This window comes from Salvia miltiorrhiza, chromosome 4 (genome assembly GCF_028751815.1).
Source record: "Salvia miltiorrhiza cultivar Shanhuang (shh) chromosome 4, IMPLAD_Smil_shh, whole genome shotgun sequence".
Lineage (NCBI taxonomy): Eukaryota > Viridiplantae > Streptophyta > Magnoliopsida > Lamiales > Lamiaceae > Salvia > Salvia miltiorrhiza.
In genome coordinates this window covers 22,430,329-22,453,055 of record NC_080390.1, presented here as the reverse complement: position 1 = coordinate 22,453,055, position 22,727 = coordinate 22,430,329, and the positions used below count along the sequence as shown (strand labels likewise).

Below are 22,727 nucleotides of genomic sequence, written 5' to 3'. Positions count from 1 at the left end.
TTGTAGGCGGCAACATTTTACCAATGTAATTTAGAGATTTAAAGACCAATAAAGACTTACAATCAAAATAATTTAAATCACCCTTTTAATCAATTAAAAGGATAGCCTTTCAAGTTTTTAGATTTAATTGATTATTTCATAGAATATCAATGTTCGATAATAAAAAGTTCAATCATTAATGATATATATATATATATATATATATATATATATATATAATACATTTATTTTTGTTAGATTTCAATATATCGTAAATAGTCTATAAATACTTTTTATTTATTAATGTATTTTCACCAAGTGACCATAATGCTGCTTAAAATTATTTTTTTCTGATTGCATTGGGAAAAGTTTAGTTATAACTTATAAGTATGTTATGCAACGATTATAGCTACACAATGCAAATGTTGCAGTGTCAACAATATCACGTAGTTTATGTGACAAGATTTATGTCATAACATAAAATAAATTGAATTACGTCACCATTATACAATACTAATTTAAATAGAGTTAATATCCACCATTAAAACTATCCACTTTCATATTGTAAAGATAAAATTTGTCCACTAAGATAAAAATAATAAAAACTGTCCACTTTTTAATTGAAAAGACAGAAATACCCTCCTTTAAAAAATATGCACTCTCTCTTTCTCTCATTCTCTTCTCTCTCGCTCCACTCTCTCTCTCTTTTCTCCCTCACGGTACACCTTCCCCCTTCTCTCTCTCTCTCCCTCCCTCCCTCCCTTCGAGCTCAGATCGCCGGCGAAGCGGCGCCACTCGGCCTCGTCGCCTCCGCCATCTCTCTATCGTTGTACTCTCTCTCTCTCTCCCTCTCGCCCCCCGTCTGCCGCGCCGCCGCCACTCAATCTCCGGCAATCGCAGCGGCAGCGCCGCACAACCACCACCACCGCGACACCTCTGTCTATCTCTCGCTCTCGATTCTAACTTGGAGTTGTCGGATTCAACTTGTGGAGAGCATAGATCTGGTGGCCTTGGGGTGGTTGAAGTGGAAAGGGAAAAATCGGCGACTGGGGTGTTGTCTTCGAAATGTTGCTCCAGATCTGGAGAGACGGCGGCTGTTGTCTTCCACTTTTCTCCTCCGCGAGGCCCGCGTGGATGCCGCCGACCTCCGCCTCCTCGCCTGCAGTGTGGAGCGGTAGCTCCGCCCCGCTCTCTACTTCCTCCAGGGCACAATCGGCATCGAGGACGTCAGCAGATTCACCTTTCTGCTATCGCGCCGCCTAGGGTTTCATTCCCTTAGAGCGGCGCCACCTCTGCTCACCTTCCGGCCAAACAATGCGGCGCCAGCAGACATCCCCAGCCATGGAAACTTCCGGCGAGCCTCCTCCCCAGGCAAAATCGCCGGTCAAAAAAAGAAGAAGCGCGAACGCGGCGCCGCTACTCTCTGCCTCCACACGATCTGCGCCGCGTTGAATTTAATTTGTGTTTGATTTGGCAGATTTGGGGACAAAGCTTACTGATGCTAAAATGACCATGTCTGCTGATTGATTTGGGGAAATTGTGGAAGATCTATGATGCATGTTTATCTAAACCTCAATTCAATTTTACTTTCTTCAAGTTACTTGAATTGCAATGACTGGAAATTGGGGAAAATAGTTGGAAATTGGGGAAATTGTGGAAGAAGATGATGTGTGAATTGAGAGTATTTTCTAATTATTTTATAATGGTGGTTAGTTAATTAATTGGAACATTTTGGTTAATGTTCTTGAATTCACGATTAGATCCATGAATTCAGAACTTAATATTCTTGAATTCAAAACCAACTCGATGAATTCATAACTTAATATTTTTGAATTCACAATCAAATTTATGAATTCACAGCAGCTTAATATTTTTGAATTCACGACCACATCTATGAATTCACAAATTAATATTCTTGAATTCACAATCAGATCTATTAATTCATAACTAAAACTCGAATTCACAATCAAAATAAATTCTAGTTTTAGTTGTGAATTCAAACTTTAAAAACTTGAATTCACAACTACTTGAATTCACAACCAAAATAAATTCTAGTTGTGAATTAAATTCAGGTTGTGAATTTGACTGATTGTGAATTCACAACCAACATAAATCTGGTTGTGAATTAAATTTTGGTTGTGAATTCGTTTGGTTGTGAATTCACAACCAAAAAATTCTAGTTGTGAATTAAATTTTGGTTGTGAATTCGACTAGTTGTGAATTAAATTTTGGCTGTGAATTCAACTAGTTGTGAATTCACAAACAAAAAATTCTGGTTGTGAATTCGACTGGTTGTGAATTCTCAATTCACAACCAGTGTGAATTCACAACCGAAAAATTTTGGTTGTGAATTCACACTGGTTGTGAATTGCGGGATTTTTTAAAGGGGTGATGTAAAGTGGACATTTTTTTAATTTTTAATGTGAAGGGTATTTTGGTAACAGTGGACATTTTTTATGTTTTTTATTTTAGTGGACATTTTTTATCTTTACAATATGAAAGTGGCCATTTTAAAAATTCACTCATTTAAATATGGTGTATAATTATATTATTTTATTGAAGTACCGCAAATAAAATGTTGTAATTTTGATACATAAACATGAGTGTCACATTTTTGTTACTAAACTACAACACAAAACACAGGTGACACACAATTGACGTAAAATTATGACATCAAATACAACATCATTTTAAATATGTGGTATAATTATGACTTTTTATTGAGGTGTCGTAAATAAATTGTCATAATTTAGAGACATAAAATTGAGTGTCGCATTTGTGCCGCTAAACTACGACACAATAAGTAGATGACACACAATTGACGTAAATATACGACATTGAATGCAACATAGTTATAAATATGCGGTATTAATACGACATTTTATAGAGGTGTCGCACATAAATTGTCGGAATTTTAAGACATAAAATTGAGTGTCGCATATATGTCACTAAATTACGACACAATATTTAAATGATGCACATTTGACGTAAATATATGACACTACAAGCATAAGTGTGGTAATTTTACGACGCATACATGTAATTCTGCATGTACGTGTGTCGCAATAGGTCTGTTTTCTTGTATTGAGGGAGAATCAACATCGGATGCCTCGGAGGACTCAAGCTATAATTACATGGGTGAAATGGACTTAGTTACTCGGTTGGAAGAAATGCAACGATAGGTTCAGAGCCTACAAACAGCACAGCGGAACCAAAAGAGCCGCGAGAAGCCGATGCATGAGAAAGCAGGTGAATAAACTCGCAAAACCTCGCCCAAACAGTCGAGGCCCACACGAAAACGAGGAATTGGAGGTGAACGATCATCTAAAAGACCGGTCAGTAGCACTGCATCTAAGCAAAGTGAAGCGAGGAGCCCATTCTCCCATGAAATCCTTGCAGATGTGTTACCAGCCCATTACAAGCCAATGATGCTAGACTACAACGGAAAAGAAGATCCCGAAGTCCTCATAGCTAGCTTTGAAGGGCTCATGACGCTGCATCAATACAGCGAGGGCATTCGGTGCAGACTTTCTTGACAACCGTGTCTGGATTAGCACAACAATAATTTGGTACACTAAAACCGTACAAATTTAGGGCTGGGCAGGGGCATTTTCTATGGAGGGAGCGCAATGTTTTTCAGAGAATCTATTGGAAATGCTGTCTTCTTTAGCACTCATGAGTATGTGCGCTATTACATGCATAAACCACTCAGAGATGCCTCTTCTGATCTAACCCATGTGATTGATGTAGGAGTTGGGATTGTAAGTGGCGGCATTGGTGGGATAGCTTGCCGGTCTACTGTTCTACCATTAGATGTTGCGAAGACCATAATCCAAACTTCAGCGGACAAAAACCATTCAAGAAATCCAACCAAGATTCTAGAATTGGGCTGCGCAGGAGCTGAACATGAGCGTCACCGGCGCTGTCCATGCTTTGGGAATCTCCTGCATGAAGCTCCTAATGTTTCCCTTACATGAAAACTCCTAATTCACAAATGGGAGTTTGTCATATTCTTGCGCAGTGCAGAGAACTCTTGCTCTTGATACTCATAGCTGTTTTCAGAAATTCTCGCGGACAGAAACAAAGGAAGTTCAGAGCTTATGTTGAAGTGGCCCGATGGACAGAGACGAACTCCGGTCATGATATGGGGAGCCTGTTGGGTAGCGTGGGGAACTTGCGCTTCGATTGTGGATGATAGATTGGCAGAGCTGTATGCTCACATTCTACAGGGAACACGACAGCCTTGTGCTTTCTCGTGGTAGCCATGTATATCATTCAAGGAAATTCGAAGCCGAAGGGATCACATGACAGCCCTGGTGCTGAGATATTAGATTACTAGTTGAGTGCTCGGGAATTCTCAGCGTAACGAAGGGATTTCCAGCGCAGGATCATTTTATTAGTATACGCAGGGTCATTTTATTAGTATATGCAGGGTCATTTTATTAGTATATGCAGGGTCATTTTATTATTATACGTCGGGTCATTTTATTATTATTAATGCTGCCAGCGCATGGTCATTTTTCAAGCTGTAGCACTTCTGCCAATACTTTGTATCATAATCTTGCATGAGACTTTCCTTTTGAAAATGCTTGTTCTCAGCCATAAGAAACATTTTGATTTACAGTGCTGTCAGACACGATTCATCTAATGGTGTTTGTTCGGGCCGTCATAGTAACACGGTTATGAGGGAGAAACATCCCACAAGTCACTCTATATCACCTTTCTCATTTTAAATTTATTTTATTCTCAAAATTAAATTCTCTGGGGCTCTCTAACTCTATTCTTGTCCTGATTATGTGAGATCAAGGTTTGGGTGAAGAAGACATGCATTGAAACCGGTGGGAAAAAGATTCATTTGTATTGTGATCTGTGGGGGAGGAAGAGATTCAACACTAATTGTAACAAGTGATCTTCGCTGGTCCTAGGGACTTGGCTATTTCAATTGATTGAATTGTGAAGGGTCAGGGAATAGAAACATCAGAGAATGGGAATTTGACATCCATTACCGCCGACGAGGGCGGTAGTCCTCGAGGGCAGCGCAGTATGGTAGTCTTAGAGGGCAGCGCAGGATCACGAGAACACACAAGAGGGGTGTTTCAACATTTACTTGCAGGAAACTCTGCTACCACCCAATTTTGAGGGCAGCGCAGGTTCACAAAGGAGACTAAATGGGTAGCGCAGGTTCAAAGATACATATAAAGGGCAACATAGCTACTTTGAGTGAAAAGAAGCGCAGGTTCGAAGATACACCAAAGGGCAGCTGCCGAAGCCCGTCGTGAGACTTCGGACAAATGATATTTGTATTTTCCTATGCCCTGCAATTAAGGTTAGTATTAATGGCAAGTAATAGGGTTGAACCCACAGGGAATCGGTGTATCACATTACTCGTGTCATAAGCTTTATATTTTGTTGCCCGTCTCTGGGCAAAAGTGTCACTTGCCAACCTATGGCCAAAACAGAATTGAAATCTATCTATGGGTAATATGTAAATGCTGAAATAGAAAACACAAGAAAACAACCAGTAATAAAAGAAACCCGGTGTGGGCATAGTCTTGGTGTGATATGGGATAATTCTTTCGGTCATAGGTTCAAGGATTTTCATTGTGCGGTCGCATCTTTGGTTATGGATAGTAGTCAATAGGCTGGGCCCCTTTTTTTACTCATCACGTGCACAACCTACCCCATCCTCATCCGTGCACTATGTTGAATCGGATTTCTCCATTAATGGTTCCACTTGTTGCTTGTAACTTGGTTATATCCAAAGCATCACCGTCTGCTTGAAACTCCAGGTTTCCCCAAGTTGTATTGGCATAAGGCCAAATGCTTCGGGAATGTGACTGCACAACTCCTGTGCCCGTTTCAACCTCACGAATTATGATTATCGCACATCAACCTTAACTAGCCCATACCGGGCTAAGGAACTTAGCTACTCATAAACGTAAAAATAAAAGCAAGGTAAGTAAAGAAAAATATACTTGAATTGGAAATTGTCTAGGAGTAATTCAAACAAAGTACTTGCCGGCACCAACTCCGGTCATAGACGAACGAAACATAAAACAGAAAAGTAAAGTGGCCTGTGGTTGTGTATCTGTCTCACAGTCACTCAACACATGAACAAAAACTAGGGAAAATTATTAAAGGAAAGTGGCCGCGTAGGGGGTCGGCCTGGAACAGTACACCGCCGGAGCTCTCTGAGAACCTTGATGTTGCCTAACTTCTAAATTCGCCGAACTCTTTCCTCTGGCAAGTGCATCCATATTTATAGAGAAGGCATGGGCTAGGGCTTGGTCCAGAACAGGCGGCAGCTAGGCTAGGGTTTGTATGGTTGGTTCTTTCCTTCCATGGTGTGCCCTAGGATTTGCATAGCCTCTGGTATGACAATGAATCTCAGCTGTGGAAGGTAAGTGGATTTCCTTCCTTTTCTGGACCCGAGGGGCAGATTCTCCTGCTTATGCCTATTCACTCCAGTTGTACTTACCTCTTTCGCAAAATGGAGTCGGTTTCTTCCTTATGCCTCATGCACACTTCCTGTGCCCAAAACATGCCCTCCCAGGCACAAGCACACAAAAAACATGCAAAAAGACTTGATCTAAACCTAAAAACAGACACAAAAAGAGCACGAAAAATGGGCTTGTCACACACACACTTTAAGCACGCATTGTCCTCAAGCGTGTAAATGTGACTTACCCAAACAAGAGAAAGAAGGAAAAAGAAAGAAAGACACCAAAGGGACCAAAGCAATCAAAGCACAAGCAACTGGGTAAAGAATTAAACATGTAAGCATGTGAGATAAAGACAGATTCTGCCCTCAAGCAAGTCAGGAAACATGGTTGGGCACAGAGGGGTTCCTCACCAATCCGTTCATCATTCTGTGTATACGGCTCAGTGTATCGCTCGTGTTCTCTGCCCTAAGCGTTCACCATAGGCTTGCTTGTCTTCTCAAACCTCCACCTCTAAAAAATATCGGTAATATGCTCTCATCATTATGTCTTTATTAGGTTGTAATGTGGCTTTTAAGCATACGTAGGAAATATTTGGCTCTGGGCTCAGTCAAATGAATTCAGTTTAGGGCACGTCTACCCTTCCCTTTTTGCATCTAATTATGCCCACTTCTCACGGGCCTAAGCACATACAACTTTTGGACTTAACATATATATATTTTTTTTTTCATTTTTTTTAGTCCATTATTTTTCTTTTCTTTTCACTTATAAGGGCACATGTAATCTGTGGCCATAGGCACAGCCTCTCTCACATCATATTTCTACTACTTTCTCTTCCTTTGACTTCTTATCTGCCCTAATTCATTTGACAATTCATATGGGCAAATTTTAAAGTGATAATTCAAAGAAACGATCAAGCTCAAAGGGGGCTGACTAGGGATAGTTTGTAGATTTTACATTCTAGGTACAGGGATAAGTGAAAGAAACGCCTAAGTCATCTAAGATCTTAAAACTACTCAATGAGGCCTCGGCGAGAAGACAAGCAAGTTCTAGTTCCACTCAAGTACAGAGAACCAAAATCACACAGAAAAGAAAAGCATGCTTGGATGAACACATATAGCATAAAAGCTCAAATCCTCACAGGGTATGTGCCCAACATAATTAAATCTATCATACTTGCTATCACTAGGCATAGGCATGTCATACCCACATATACAGCACATCATCATCATGCCCAAATCACAAGTACAAATCATGCTTGGTCCGACTCGAAAAACAAACGAACTAAAAAAATGGGATAGCGTAGAGGCCCCCACACTCACACACTTTGGACAAAGCCAAGTGCCTGAGTATGGGGGTCCCAAACCGTGGACATCCCATTTTTACAGAAGGGTGCCTTCCCACTCACACACTTACTTTGGGCAAAGGGTGTGAAGAGAAATGCACAGACACAACAAAAACAAAAGCAAAAACAGAAAAGCAACAAAGGACAATCTCCCTTCCCACTCACACACTTTGCCTTAGGCAAAGTGGCAAGCCAAAGAAGGGAAGGAGAACAACCAACACACATGCAAACACACAAAACAAAAACAAGACAAAAACACAAAAACAAAACAAAAAGGGAGGGCAAAGCTTTAGGGTGCGCCAAAGTACCTGGCGCGCATCATGTCTTGCATCTCGAACAACACCTCCAACACAAGCTCTCGGAACCTCGCATTATCAGGGTCGTGAGGTTCTGGTGTGGCACTCATGTGGGTGCTTCCTCCACCATGCTGTAGGGTCCTCTGATGGGCAGGGGGCATAGGTGGCTTCGTCTCAGGTGGGTCGTACATGCGCAGCCTCCCTTCTTCATCTGGCTGGAGGTTGAACATCTTCTGATAGGAGGGCATGCCAAGGAACTCCTCTGGCATCTTGGGCATAGTCAAACCGTTCTCCGCCAGCTTCATCATAGCCATGAACTTGGTGGGAAAGTGCCCCACAGACAGGCGTTGCTTTTTGTTTGCTAAGACGTTCCTCATGTGGGTGAACACGACAGAGGCAAAGTTGAGGCGCCTTTTGTTCTCCATTGCCCACAGGATGAACAACTCCAGTTGTCCTAAGGCATTGCTGCTATCCTTCTTCCCGAAAATGTTGAAGGCCAGGATCCTGTGACACACGCGGAGGGCATGTGACCTCAGCTGAGTTCCCTTGCAGGTTTGGGCCGTAAACTTCCCTCATGTGCCCAGTTGTGCCCATGCCACTTGATCATTATATTCTGTGGGCACAACCTTCAGCGCAAACCTATACTCAGAGGACATCAGCTTCCTCTCATCCACCAATCCCATGATGCGGTTGATGTCGCCCATGGTTGCCGTAAAATTCTCCTGCAAAATGGTAAACTCCACATTCACCGGCCCCTCATGGTTGCTCACCTCAATTTTCAGAGTGGAGTAGAACTTCTTCACCAAATCCCCGTACACAATGCCCTTCCAATCTAGGAAGGGTCTCCATCCAATTGCTTCAAATTTGGCTATCACCTCATCCTTAAGTCTGAGCGCCTCCAAAGCTCCCATGTCCACCGTCTTGGGCATTACCACAACTTTCTTCCGAATCTCCTTCGCGTGTTTCAACGCGTGCACCATGGGGGACTTCCCTTTTTGGTTTCGCGTAAGGGGTCGTCGGGACCCTGGAATGCTCCTCAAAACCGTCAACTCGTCGTCCTCCACCCCATTGTCGGAATCCTGCTAGTCCTCCTGTGACTGGGCGGTGGAAAGTATTGCCATCGCCTTCTCTTTTTCCATCAAGGGTGAAGACCCCGCGTCGGATGGTTCGCGCTTACTCCTCTTCACAGGAGAGGGCTCCACAGAGGTAGAAGCCCTATTTTGACCCGCCAGTTGTATCAACGCCTCGGCTATCACATCCATCGTCTCCATCTGCTCCTTTGCATTTGCTGCATCGACTGACGGCAGAGGGTTCGCGGTCTCTCCCAAAAGGTTGGGGGCTTCGACATCCGACCCCAATTGCTCAAGGGGGTCGGTATCTACCGGAGAAGGGCTCCGATCAGTGGCGGACATGGTTTTAGTTTCAGAGGTTTTTGGCTTTTTGGTTTTCGTAGGTTTGGGTTTGGTGGTGGTGGCGGCTTGAATGTTTGAAGCTGAGGCTGAGGCTTTTCTGGTTTTGGCCATCTTTTCGAAAGAAGTGAGGGTTTTGTTCGGAGGTAATGAAATTGTAATGATTGTGGCCGGCGGTTAGAATTTCGGGGTGATGTGATAGTGGGGAAGTGGTAAGAGCAGGTTATTTTTCGTTTAGGAGAGAAGAAATGATGGGAAGGTGTATGTAGGCTAGGGTTAGGCTGACGTGGGGTGATAAAGGTGTCAGAGGTTTGAATTCTTGACCTTTTCCTCCCCCGGCCGTTACTTGTGCCTTTCTGCATTTGAGGCCTTCCGCCTCATGTGCCCTCCTAGGCATCTCACAACCTGCACACAAGCAAAGCAAGAGAAACATGCCCCCACAAGCAACGAGCCTCATAGGGGCGGTCAAACAGAACAAAAAGGAAAAATAAAACATGAAAAGGAAAGAAATAAAACTTAAAACGAACCAGACATCGGGTTGCTTCCCGATCAGTGCCTTAGTTAACGTCGTGGGCACGACGTAGTCCTTCCTCAGTTTGAATCATCATCAAGGTCCCTTAGGCTAAGACCTGGGATCTTCAAGCTTTGCCCATAGTACGCCTTGAGTCTGTGACCGTTGACCTTGAAAGTTTTTCCGATATTTGGTTCTTTGATTTCCACAGCTCCATTTGGAAATTGGGCACACACTTCATATAGGCCAGTCCACTTTGTTTTGAGCTTCCCTGCGGCCAGCTTGAATCGGCTTTGGTATAGGAGTACCAATTGCCCAGTATTGAAGCTCTTTGCCTTGATGATTTTGTCATGGGCAAGCTTCAATTTTTTCTTGTAGAATGCGGCACTCTCATAAGCCTCCAGTCGGATCTCCTCAAGTTCTTGACTGCTGAGCTTTCTATTCTTCCCGGCTTCGTCCCAATCCATATTCATTTTGCTCACAGCCCAGAAGGCTTTGTGCTCTAGTTCAACGGGTAAATGGCACATCTTTCCAAAAACCATCCGATATGGGGATATCCCAAATGGGGTTTTGTAAGCTGTTCGATATGCCCACAGGGCATCATCTAGCCTGGTACTCCATCCTTTTCCAGTTGGTCCCACAGCCTTCCTCAAAATGGATTTGATAATTCTGTTAGACAACTCGGCCAAACCATTAGCCTGTGGGTGATTGTAATACCCCGTTTCCTCAAGCTAAGTTTAGAATAATTTCGAACTTAGAATTAAGATGATTCACGCCGGATTAAAAAAAGAATTTATTTTAATTCCAACAAAATAATTTACAAAAGCATTTGTAAATTTAGTTATTAAATTTATATGCATTGCATATTTATTTAATTAAGCATTCAAGCATGTGTGTTGAGATTTAATTTCTTTTTGGGCCTTATGTTTTAATTACATTTGAGTAATAAAAATGGGAGCCCAACCCATCTTGACAAAGCCCAACCCATCTTTGATTCAAGATATTTTTCTCCACCACAACCGCCTCACTATTCCCTCTCTTCTCTAATATCTCCTCCGCTGCTGCGCCCAAATCATTCTCTCTCAATTCACTCACTTCATCTCTCTCGTTTCCACCCGGACTGAGCTTCAAACGCAGCAACCATAGCTCATTCTCGATTCACACAGCAGCCCAGCAAATTCAAGCCAAGGTTTCACCTTTAACTCCCCTGCTTCTTTACTTCACTTTTCGTTCAAGAATCTAAAATCATGTTCATGTATCTGTGTGTATGTATATTTTTGCTGCATAACTTTTGAAAGAATAGATAAAGGTAGAGTCTTGTTTATATGCTTACTTTAGAACTTGTCGGTGTTAAAGGAAAATGAAGAAAGGTAGATTTTTGTGGAGTGTTAGCTGTGTGGGTGGATCAATCGAGATTTGGATGAGAGTTGCGGGTAGCGGCCGTGGCTTGCTGCAGTTGCCGAAAATAGAGGGAGGTGACGGCTCTTCGCCGTTGCCAAGGAGGTGATCGGCGTGAGTTGTACTGGTGGGTTGAGAAAGAGAGAGTCGTGAGGTGTTACTGAATTTGGAAGAACAGAGCAGGGAGATGAGAGCAGAGCAGAGCTGACAGGAAGAGCTGAAGCGCAGAGCTGAAGTGCAGAGTTGATCGGAAGAGCTGAAGTGCAGAGGTGACCGGCAGAGCTGAAGTGTAGAGCTGACCGGAAGAGCTGACCGGCAGAGCTGAAGTGCAGAGCTGACCAGTAGAGCTGACTAGCAGAGTTGACTAGCAGAGTTGAAAAGCAGAGCTGACTAGCAGAGCTAAAGACCAGAGCTGGTTGAAGCAGAGCAGAGTAGAGTATAGTAGAACAGAGCAGCGAAAGGGGGCAGAGGCGGCAGTGGGCTGCCTATGTTTTTATATTTTGGGCTTGTGCTTTTAAGTAAACACTATTATGCTTAAGTATGAAATGAGTCATGCATTGCATCATGATTTAATTGGTTATTTAAAACTCCAATTACAAAAGAAAGTCGAGTAAGAATATTGTTGGTGTTCTTAACTCAAGAGAATTGTTTTTATTTATTTATTCATTAAATTTTGAAAACCCGGCTAAGTGAATCATAGAATGTTAAGCACTTTACCATGACTTGAGTTTAGATTTAAAAGACCTGTTAAGAATAGATTTCTTGTAGGCTTTGAACGTCAGGAGGATTAACACTGCTATTCCGATTCAGAGATAAGTTAAACGACAGGCTTTGCCTAAACAGGTGGGCTTATTTTTTCCAAATGTATGATTTAGCTATTGAGCTTAAATGTTCGTGAAATATAAACTATTTATCCAATAAAATATTTATGTGCACTCTGCTCTGTTTAATGCTCGCCACAACGAATCAATTGAGGTTCTCTTATAGCCTAACACGTTATTTCAGAATTGTGTACACCGTTAGCTGACTCGGTGGGTTGATCTCCATTCGAGCACAAACTAAGAGGCGTTATAAGGGTGCTTGCTGGATGTGTTCCGAAGCATGTAATGTAAGGGCCTGCCTGGGTAACGTCCCGAGGTCAAAAGTAAACTTGTCTGGGTTACGCCCTCAGTTCAAGTAAATGGGAGAAATGGATCCATCGGTGGCTAAAAGGTCCGGGATCATAGCGAGTAACAGAAATGAGTGTGACAACTGCGCGTAAATTAAGCATATACATATAATGAAATGTTTTAACATGCTTAGAAGTTCTTTCACTTTAAAAACCTTCTAAGTCATGTCAAGTATGATTGGATAAACTGCCCTTCAGATTATGAAATGTTTCAAAAGTTGCAGACCGCTAAGTACATTAGTACTTAGCCCAAATATCTTCAAATGTTTTTCAGGTTAACGACTGGTGCTGACGGGGCGAGCTGAGGCTAGGGTTCAACTCCGTGTTTTGACTTCCGCTGTAGAACTAGTCAATATATGTCTTTTGTTTCCTTAACTTAAGACCTTTATGTTGTGACTCTAAACAATATATTTTGTTGAGTCGAGACTATTATTTCATAAGTATTTCATTCTAAATGTTGGTTATCTGAAGCATGACACTAAACTTGTGATCCTGAAGTTATTATGCTTGTTGATTGATTCGTATCACTTGAATACATGTCTTTCTTCTTCAAAAGGGGCTAAGCCCGATTGTTATCCCTTTTATTCGAATTTCACAAGGTTTTTCCCTTGTTCATTTTAAATGATGAGTCGTGCCCCAGTTATAGTTATTGTTTCAAGAATTGGGGTGTGACAGTGATAGGCTGGGGACACTCTGTGTTGAACTCTATATTTCTTAAATAGAGCTTCGACTGTGGCATTGAAGAAATGTGTGCCTTGATCGCTTATGATTTCTCTGGGCACACCGTAGCGACTGAATATGTGGGACCTCAAGAAACTTGACACCACCTTTGAATCATTAGTCTTGGTTGCCTTTGCCTCCACCCATTTGGACACATAATCTACTGCTGGAAGAATGTATAGATTTCTCTTCGAATTGGGCAAAGGAGACATGAAGTCCATGCCCCATATGTCGAACACTTCCCCCGGCAGGATAGGGACCATAGGCATCTCGTTCCTCCAGGTAGTATTACCCTCTCTTTGACATTCCTCACACCTTTGGCACATCTCAAAAGAATCTTTAAAAATTGTGGGCCAATAGAACCCACAGTCCAGTATCTTCCTTGTTGTTCTTCTGTGCCCAAAGTGTCCGCCACACTCCTTGGCATGGCAATGTTGCATTATACTTTCTTGTTCAAACTCGCTCACACACCTTCGGATGACTTTATCTGAGCACATCTTCCATAAGTAAGGGTCATCCCATATGAAGGATTTGCTGTCGGCTTTGATCCTGTTATTCTGATATGGAGTTGTGCCCATAGGCAGTGATCCTGTGACCATATAGTTGACTATGTCTGCATACCATGGCTCTCTGGTCATAGTCTTCCCCATGTTGCATAGCTCTTCATCTGGAAAAACATCGTTTATGGGCACACCATCTTCCTCCAGTAGGATGTGGGATAGATTATCTGCCACTTGGTTTTGGGCACCACTCTTGTCCTTGATCTCGATGTCAAATTCCTGCAGTAAAAGGATCCATCGAATCAGCCTTGGCTTTGACTCTTTCTTCGCCATCAAGTATTTCAAGGCTGAGTGGTCTGTGTACACCACAGTCTTGCTTCCGAACAGATATGACCGAAATTTCTCTAAAGCAAAGACTATGGCCAGAAGCTCCTTCTCGGTTGTGGAGTAGTTGCTTTGAGCAGCATTATGAGTGTTTGAGGCATAGTATATCACAAATCTTTCTTTTCCAATCATCTTCCCCAACACAGCTCCAATGGCATATCTGCTTGCATCACACATAAGCTCAAAGGCATTCCCTATTCTGGTGATCGGATGATTGGTGCTGTGGTTAGATGCCTCTTCAGGGTCTGGAAAGCCTCATGACATTTTGGGCTGAAGTTCCAGGGCACATCGTTCTACAATAATCTGGTCATAGGCTGAGCGATCTTGGCAAAGTCTTTGACGAATCTTCGATAGAAACCCGTGTGGCCAAGGAATCCTGTTAACTGTTTGACTGATGTAGGGGGTGGTAATTTGGCAATGATATCAACCTTTGCCTTGTCCACCTCGATTCCGCGCTCTGATATGACATGTCCCAAGACTATGTCCTCCTTCACCATGAAATGACATTTTTCATAGTTGAGCACAAGGCTTTTCTCCACACAATGCTTTAATACCACTTCGAGGTTGCCAATGCATGAATCAAAATCCTTGCCATAGACTGTGATGTCGTCCATGAACACCTCGATGCAACTCTCCAAAAGATCAGAGAAGATACTCATCATGCAACGTTGAAATATGTTCGGGGCATTGCATAGCCCAAAGGGCATCCTCCTGTAGGCAAAGGTGCCAAAGGGGCACGTGAAGGTGGTCTTATCCTGGTCCTCCAATGCGACCCATATTTGCATATAGCCAAAATATCCATCGAGGAAATAAAAGAACTTATTTCCAGCCAATCTTTCCAACATTTGATCGATGAAAGGTAAAGGAAAGTGGTCCTTGCGGGTTACCTTATTGAGTTTGCGATAATCAATGCACACCCGCCACCCGGTTTGCAGCCTGGTTGCGACCAACTCCTGCTTTCATTCTCTATGACTTGGATTCCGGACTTCTTTGGCACCACATGTATTGGGCTCACCCAACGGCTGTCCGATATGGGGTAGATGATCCCCAACTCCAATAGCTTAAGTATCTCCTTTTTTACCACATCCTTCATCACCGGATTGAGCTTCCTCTGTGGGTCTCTAACCAGCATGGCATCGTCTTCCAATAAGATGTGATGTTGGCATACATTAGGGCTTATGCCCTTGATATCGGTCAAAGTCCATCCTATGGCCTTCTTGTACTTCCATATGACCTGCTGGACTCTGTCCTCCTGCTCTAGGCTCAGCTCTGAACTTATGATCACACGGCAAGGTTTGATTTTCTCCCAGGTAGATGTACTTCAAGTGGTTGGGGAGCGGTTTTAACTCAAGCTTGGGGGCTCTGACCAGGGACGGTAGCAATCTATCGTCCTCCCCTAAAGGTGTGACCTCCAAGGGTTGATGGTCTTGAAGTTGCATTTGCTCTACCTCCCCTTGCTCCAAGTCTCCGATCATAGCTTCCATTATTTCCATCTCGTTCTTCAGGTCATATTCTCCATTTCTGTATACAGAGGGCACAACATGGTCCACCACTCGATCCATGATATCAACGAACTCTACACTCTCAATGTCAGTTGGGTGCTTGGTTGCCTTGAACAAGTTGAAAGTCACAGTTTCTCCATCGAATTGGCACGTTAGCTTCTCGGTTGCACAATCAATTTGGGTTTGAGCCGTCTTGAGGAATGGTCTGCCCAGACGCATTACTGCCGGCTTTGGCTTGGAACCTCCCATGTTGAGCACATAGAAGTCGGCTGGAAAAATAAGGTCCCGGACCTTAACAAGAACGTCCTCCACTATGCCCTCAGGGTACACACTTAACCTGTCCGCCAATTGGATCACCACTCGGGTGGGTTTGAGTGGTCCTATCTTCAGCTCCTGGTATATGGTCAAAGGCATGACATTGATCGACACGCCCAAGTCCAGCATAGCTTGGTCGATCCGTGTATCTCCAATGATGCATGGTATGTAGAACATTCCAGGATCTTAGCACTTTATGGGTATATCCCTTTTGAGTACAGCCGACACCTGCTCTCCCACATGGAACTTCGTATCATCCGTGTACATAACCTTCTTGGTACAGATTTCTTTAAGAAATTTGGCACATTTGGGCATAGTGCGCAATGCTGTGAGTAAGGGGATATTGACCTCCACCTTTTGGAACATCTTGACAAGGTTGATCATCTCCTCTGCCTCACGGTTCTTGGCCAGTCTGCCTGGGAAGGGGGATTTGATGACCACCTTAGATTTTTCTTCGGCTTTGGGCACATCTTCCTTCTTTTTCAGTTCTGGGGTAGATTGGGTTGGTTTCTTTGCCTCTATCTCCTCATCCACCATCTCTTCAGCGTCTGTGGTCACAGACTCTTCTTCAGGCACATGCACTACTTCAGGCAAAGTCTTGCCATTCCTCAGGTTGACTGCATTCACCTGTGCCTTGTTGTTAGGTACCACGATCTGTGGGGCAACTCTCCGTTGTTCTTGTTGGCATTCATTTGGGCAAAGTTTTGTTGCATGTGGGCCATTTGAGTGTTCAAATTATATATGGCTGATATGGTCTCAAGCTTGAACTTCTCATTATCTTGTAGGATCTTGGCCACACTCTTCTGAGTTTCTTGCATACATTCGAATATGGCTTCCATCATAGGAGCTTTGCCCTGGTTCTGTTGCTGAACCGGAGGTTGGTTCTGTGGCTGGTTAGGGGTAATGTAGTGATTACCCCCATACCTTAGGTTCTCGTGGTTTCTCCATGGCTGGTGGTATCTTTGACCATTTTGGTCATAGCGTTGCTTCTACCCATAATTCCCTCCATTGTTGTTGTTGTTATGCCCAAAGGCATTAACTTGCTCTTCTTCAAATAGGGTAGGGCACTGGTCCGTCATGTGGTTAGGGTCAGTGCATAACTGACAGGCCTTGACGGGCTTCTTGATTGTGGGCTTCATCATTTCCACCATTTGTTTCACTGCATCACATAACTTGTCCACCTTTGAGTTATTCTGGTTCTGGGGCGTAGTTGTGTTTCTGGGCACAACCGCTCCATCTTCTCGGAATTCCTTCGCCATCTCTGCAAAAAGCTTGAAGGCTTCACTAGGCAACTTGTTGAGTATCGATCATCCACACACTCCATTGACCAATAGCCTCTCGTTTGGTCTCATCCTATTCACGAAATATTGGACGAGGTCCTGGTCAGATATCTGATGATGTAGGCATTTTGTCAGTAATTGTTTGAATCTGCCCCAGTAGTCATAGAGCGTCTCCCCTATGCCCATTTGTATTGTGCTTATCCTCTTTCTCGTATTCTGGATCCTTGAGGCGGGAAAGTACTTACTAAGAACTTTTGCTGCATCATTTTCCATGAAGTAACGCTCCCTGTGGGCAAAGTGTACAACCACTCCCTCGCACCATCCTGTAGGGAGAATGGGAACGAGACAAGATGGATGTACTCTGCCTTGTTTCCAGTAGCTCTGACTGTGCCTGAGGGTCCTCTCCGGGCATATCGCTGAATTTGGGCAGAATCTGTATGAAGGAGTGTCGTAACTCCCAATTGTAAGTGATTGTGGGCAAAGTTATGCCCAACGGCCTCAGGCTAATGTTGTTAGGGAACATCATTTCCCTCAAAGTCTGCTCCGGTGCATCTCCACCTCCATTTGCTTCTGCCATCTCGACTTGCCTTGGTCTAAATAGGGCACGAGCTGCCCTCTTTGTCCCCTGCCTCTACCACACAACTCACGTAGTCTGCGCCTTGCGTTCGCCTCGATCTCAGGATCAAACCACAAATCTCCATTCTCACCTGCAAGGTTAGGTACAAACATACAAGGGCAAAATTAAAACATAAATGAGTACTAAAATACTAGATCGCCGATTCCCCGGCAACAACGCCAATTTGCCGAAGCCCGTCGTGAGGCTTTGGGTAAATGATATTTATATTTTCCTATGCCCTCCAATTAAGGTTAGTATTAACGGTAAATAATAGGGTCGAATCCACAGGGAATCGGTGTATCACAGTACTCGTGTCACAAGCTTTATATTTGGTTGCCCGTCTCTGGGCAAAAGTGTCCACTTGCCAACCTGTGGCCAAAACAGAATTGAAATCTATCTATGGGCAATATGTAAATGTTGAAATAGAAAACATAAGAAAACAGTCAGTAATAAAAGAAACCCGGTGTGGGCATAGTCTTGATGTGATATGGGATAATTCTTTCGGTCATAGGTTCAAGGATTTTCATTATGCGGTCGCATCTTTTGTGACACCCAAATCCAATTTAATTTTCAATGAAAACGCACGCGGAAAATCATGACTATAAAAAAATATTTAGTGTGAAAATAAGGAAATAAATGGTTTTGGGTTGTGACAAATCTACCCACTTAAAAAAATTTCGTCCTCGAAATTTAACATTTCATAGCTGCAATAATCTTCAACATAATAACATGAATACTGAACTTGAACTTGTACTTTCTGATAATACTTCAATCATTGCAGCAAATTTCAACATACTTTCAACGTAACAATTTATACTCATCCCATTGAAAATACATTTACCTTGAAGACGGAGCGCGTAGTGGTCGAATGGCTTTTTCACAAATGACTTAAAAATATTTTAAGAAAAAATTTATTTTGCAGAGTCTACAGGAAAGTAGACCTGCTCTGATACCACCTTGTGACACCCAAATCCAATTTAATTTTCAATGAAAATGCACGCGGAAAATCATGACTATAAATAAATATTTAGTGTGAAAATAAGGAAATAAATGGTTTTGGGCTGTGACATCTTTGGTTATGGATAGTAGTCAATAGGCTGGGCCCCTTTTCTTACTCGTCACGTGCGCAGCCTACCCCATCCTCATTCGTGCCCTCAATGTGGCTGACGGACCCAAATGACCCATAAGCATGTAAGAAGACATACGATCACCTTTCCCACATTTGTCGCACTATGTAAAACCGAATTTCTCCATTAATGGTTCCACTTGTTGCTTGTAACTTGGTTATGCCCAGAGCATCACCGTCCGCTTGAAACTCCAGGTTTCCCCAAGTTGTATTGGCATCAGGCCAAATGCTTCGGGAATGTGACTGCACAACTCCTGTGCTCGTTTCGACCTCACGAATTATGATTATCGCACATCAACCTTAACTAGCCCATACCGGGCTAAAGAACTTAGCTACTCATAAACGTAAAAATAAAAGCAAGGTAAGTAAAGAAAAACATACTTGAATTGGAAATTGTCTAGACGTAATTCAAACAAAGTACTTGCCGGCACCAACTCCGGTCATAAACGAACGAAACATAAAATAGAAAAGTAATGTGGCCTGTGACCATGTATCTGCCTCACAGTCACTCAACACATGAACAAAAATTAGGGAAAATTATTAAAGGAAAGTGGCCGCGTAGGGGGTCGGCCTGGAACAGTACACTGCCGGAGCTCTCCGAGAAGCTTGATGTTGCCTAACTTCCGAATTCGCCGAACTCTTTCCTCTAGCAGGTGCATCCATATTTATAGAGAAAGCATGGGCTAGGGCTTGGTCCAGAACAGGCGGCGGCTGGGCTAGGGTTTGCATGGTTGGTTCATTCCTTCCATGGTGTGCCCTAGGATCTGCATAGCCTCCGGTATGGCAATGAATCTCGGCTGTGGAAGGTAAGTGGATTTCCTTCCTTTTCTGGACCCGAGGGGTAGATTCTCCCGCCTGTGCCTATTCACTCCAGTTGTGCCCAACTTCAACTTCTCTCTTGGCCTCCTTTCCTTTGCCTTCAATCCCTTGGTTTCTGCTCATGTGGCTTCTTCCAGGCCTCCTGCCCAAACACGACCCGATCCCGTACGGTACTCGATGTGGGCACAGAATGGTCTGTGCCCTTGCTTGCAGTTGGGTACTTGCCTCTTTCGTGGAATGGAGCCGGTTTCCTCCTTATGCCTCCTGCACACTTCCTGTGCCCAAAACATGCCCTCCCAGGCACAAGCACATACAAAAAACATGCAAAAAGACTCGATCTAAACCTAAAAATAGACACAAAAAGAGCACGAAAAATGGGCTCATCAGCAACGCAGCTGCTTTGAGTGATGGGCAGCGCAGGTTCACGAAGATACATAATATGGCAGCGCAGGTTCGCAAAGAAGATTCAGCGTAGCTAATATAACTGACAAGTATTCAAGGTGAGGGACGCACTAGAGTGAGAAGTAGTTTAATACGATTAACAGCGCAGTCAGCATCTGCTCTAGTATTACACTCGTTTCTAAGGATTATGGGGTCTCTTTATGGTTAAGGGCAGCGCTGATATCCTCCTTTTCTGGGAGCAGCACTAGAAATAAATGAGCACCTTATTTGCAGGGGATTGGCTTTGAATTTTTGCTCTTGTGTTTGTTCATTGACATTTTGTTTAGTGGTTGTGATTAACGTTGGATTATAGTTTATTGGTATGGCTTTGATAGGCGGTACATATGGTTCAGTCTTAGTGACTACCTTAGCCTAGATTCGTTTGTTTGAATTACTCAACATCTTATTAATTTCGTCTCCAAAAAAAAGGGGAGTTATCTCGACATTTTAAGAACATCGCTGCTTGTTTCTTTCTAAATTTTAAAAGACAACGCTGACTTACATTTTCTCTTTGATCAGATTTTTACATAGTCATAATTATTATATGGGGACATTGGCAATTTACTTAAAAATCCAAAAAAATACTTATCAGGTTTCTCAACTTTGATATGTTCATATATTCATAGTTTTTAATCAATCAGCTCTAGCATAATTTTCACAAAGAAATACACAGACATAACATGTTTAGTTTGATCATGCATATGTCACTAGGGGAGGGAGTAGGGTATATACCTTTATTTGCATTTATTTGAAAAAAATTCAGAGCAGGGATGACAATTGAAAGAACAGCAGAATCGAAGACAAGTCACAAAACATAAAATTTCTTAGTTGAAGATGATTATCGAATAAATATTAAGCTATTCTGCAGAATTACTAAAGTTGCGCTGTGTGCTGCAGAATTTCCTAAGTTGCGCTCCAGAAATTATTAGTTGCGCTGTAGAGTTACTAGCTGCGCTCCAGAAATTATTAAGTTGCACTGCAGAATTGATAGTTGTGCTCCAGAGTTATTAAGCCACGATGTAGAGTTATTAGTTGTATTCCAGAATTGTCAACTACACTGCAGAATTATTAGCTGTGTTGCAGATATTTGAGCCTTAATGGCAACTCAGTTGTAGATGCAGATATTTGAGCCTTAAATGGCAGCACAGTCGCGTTGCAGAGAGAAATGCCTTAAGTGGAAACTTAGCTGCGTAGCGGAGGGAAATTCCTTAAGTGGTAACTTAGCTACATAGCGGAGGGAAATGCCTTAAGTGGCAACTTAGCCGCGTTGCGGGGGGAGTAATACCATTGTTCCAAATGGAGTAACACCATTTTTCCAAAGGGAGAAATGTCATTATTCCAAAGGAAGTAACATCATGGTTTCAAGAGGAGCAACACCATTATGAGAAAAATAGAGTATAAGTGATACGGCGCAATTAGGTTAATATCCTATGAAAGTAAGTTGATAGTGCAGCTATCTCAGTTATCTCAGCCTGCGCAGCTATCTCAGTTATCTCAGCCTGCGCAGCTATCTCAGTTATGTCAGCCTGCGCAGCTATCTCAATTATCTCAGTCAGTGCAGCTATCTCAGTTTATCTCAGCCTGCGCAGCTATCTCAGTTATCTCAGCCTGTGTAGCTATCTCAGTTATCTTAATCGGTGCAGATTGTTTGGGTCATCTTCAACACAAACTATCTAAGTTATTTTCAGCACAGATCTTCGAAGTTGTATTCAGCATGGAGCATATAAGCACAGATGATCACAGCTATGTATTGGTCTTCTTATGCGTCCAAATGAACGAAAGCCGGTCATCTTTGATGATATTCAAAGAACCAAAAGAAAAAATTACTACTATCTTTTTATCTTAGCTCATTTGCAGCACTGAAATACTTTGTCTCTATTATTTTGCAGAAATTGATAGTTCTTATCTAATGAGTTGCAGGGAATCATGTATGCTTAGTTGACTCGGGAGAGCAGCACAGCGCTGACTCTACACCATGCAACCACACAAAGAAGACACCATTCAACCAGACTAGGGGGGAGTAGCTGATGAGGGCTAAAATACTCATCAGCGTTGTGCTTAACAATACAAAGATATTTTGCATAATTACTATTATTATTATTATAGAATTTACCAGCGCAGTATCTTCGATAAAGAGTAAGAAATCCAACTAAGAAGATGGAATGAAGAATTATTGCACAAGAAGCTTACCCGCGCAGCCAAAATGCCTTCCCGCACAGCCGCGCAGCCAAGATGCATTCCCGCTCAGCCACGCAGCCAAGATGCTTACCCGCACAGCCGACATGCCTTCCCGTGCAAGTGAACAGCCAAGAAGTTTACTCGCGCAGCCAAGAAGCTTATCTGCGCAGCCGACGTATGATAATTTAGCTTCGAGATTAAGACCATTGTAGTGAGTTTTGGGCCAATTGATTGAATGAGTAGGCCTTTAGAATTATGGTATTTACAAACTATAAATAGCACATCTACTGAAAAATCAGA

General features: G+C 42.8%; 1 protein-coding gene across 1 annotated transcript; it reads right to left on the bottom strand.

The window, feature by feature from the left end:
• Window positions 1–15,319: 15,319 nt before the first annotated feature.
• Window positions 15,320–16,144, bottom strand: LOC131023158 (uncharacterized). Its single transcript, XM_057952703.1, has one exon. The coding sequence runs from the start codon at window positions 16,142–16,144 to the stop codon at window positions 15,320–15,322; it is 825 nt and encodes a 274-aa protein (XP_057808686.1).
• Between the last annotated feature and the right edge of the window lie 6,583 nt (window positions 16,145–22,727).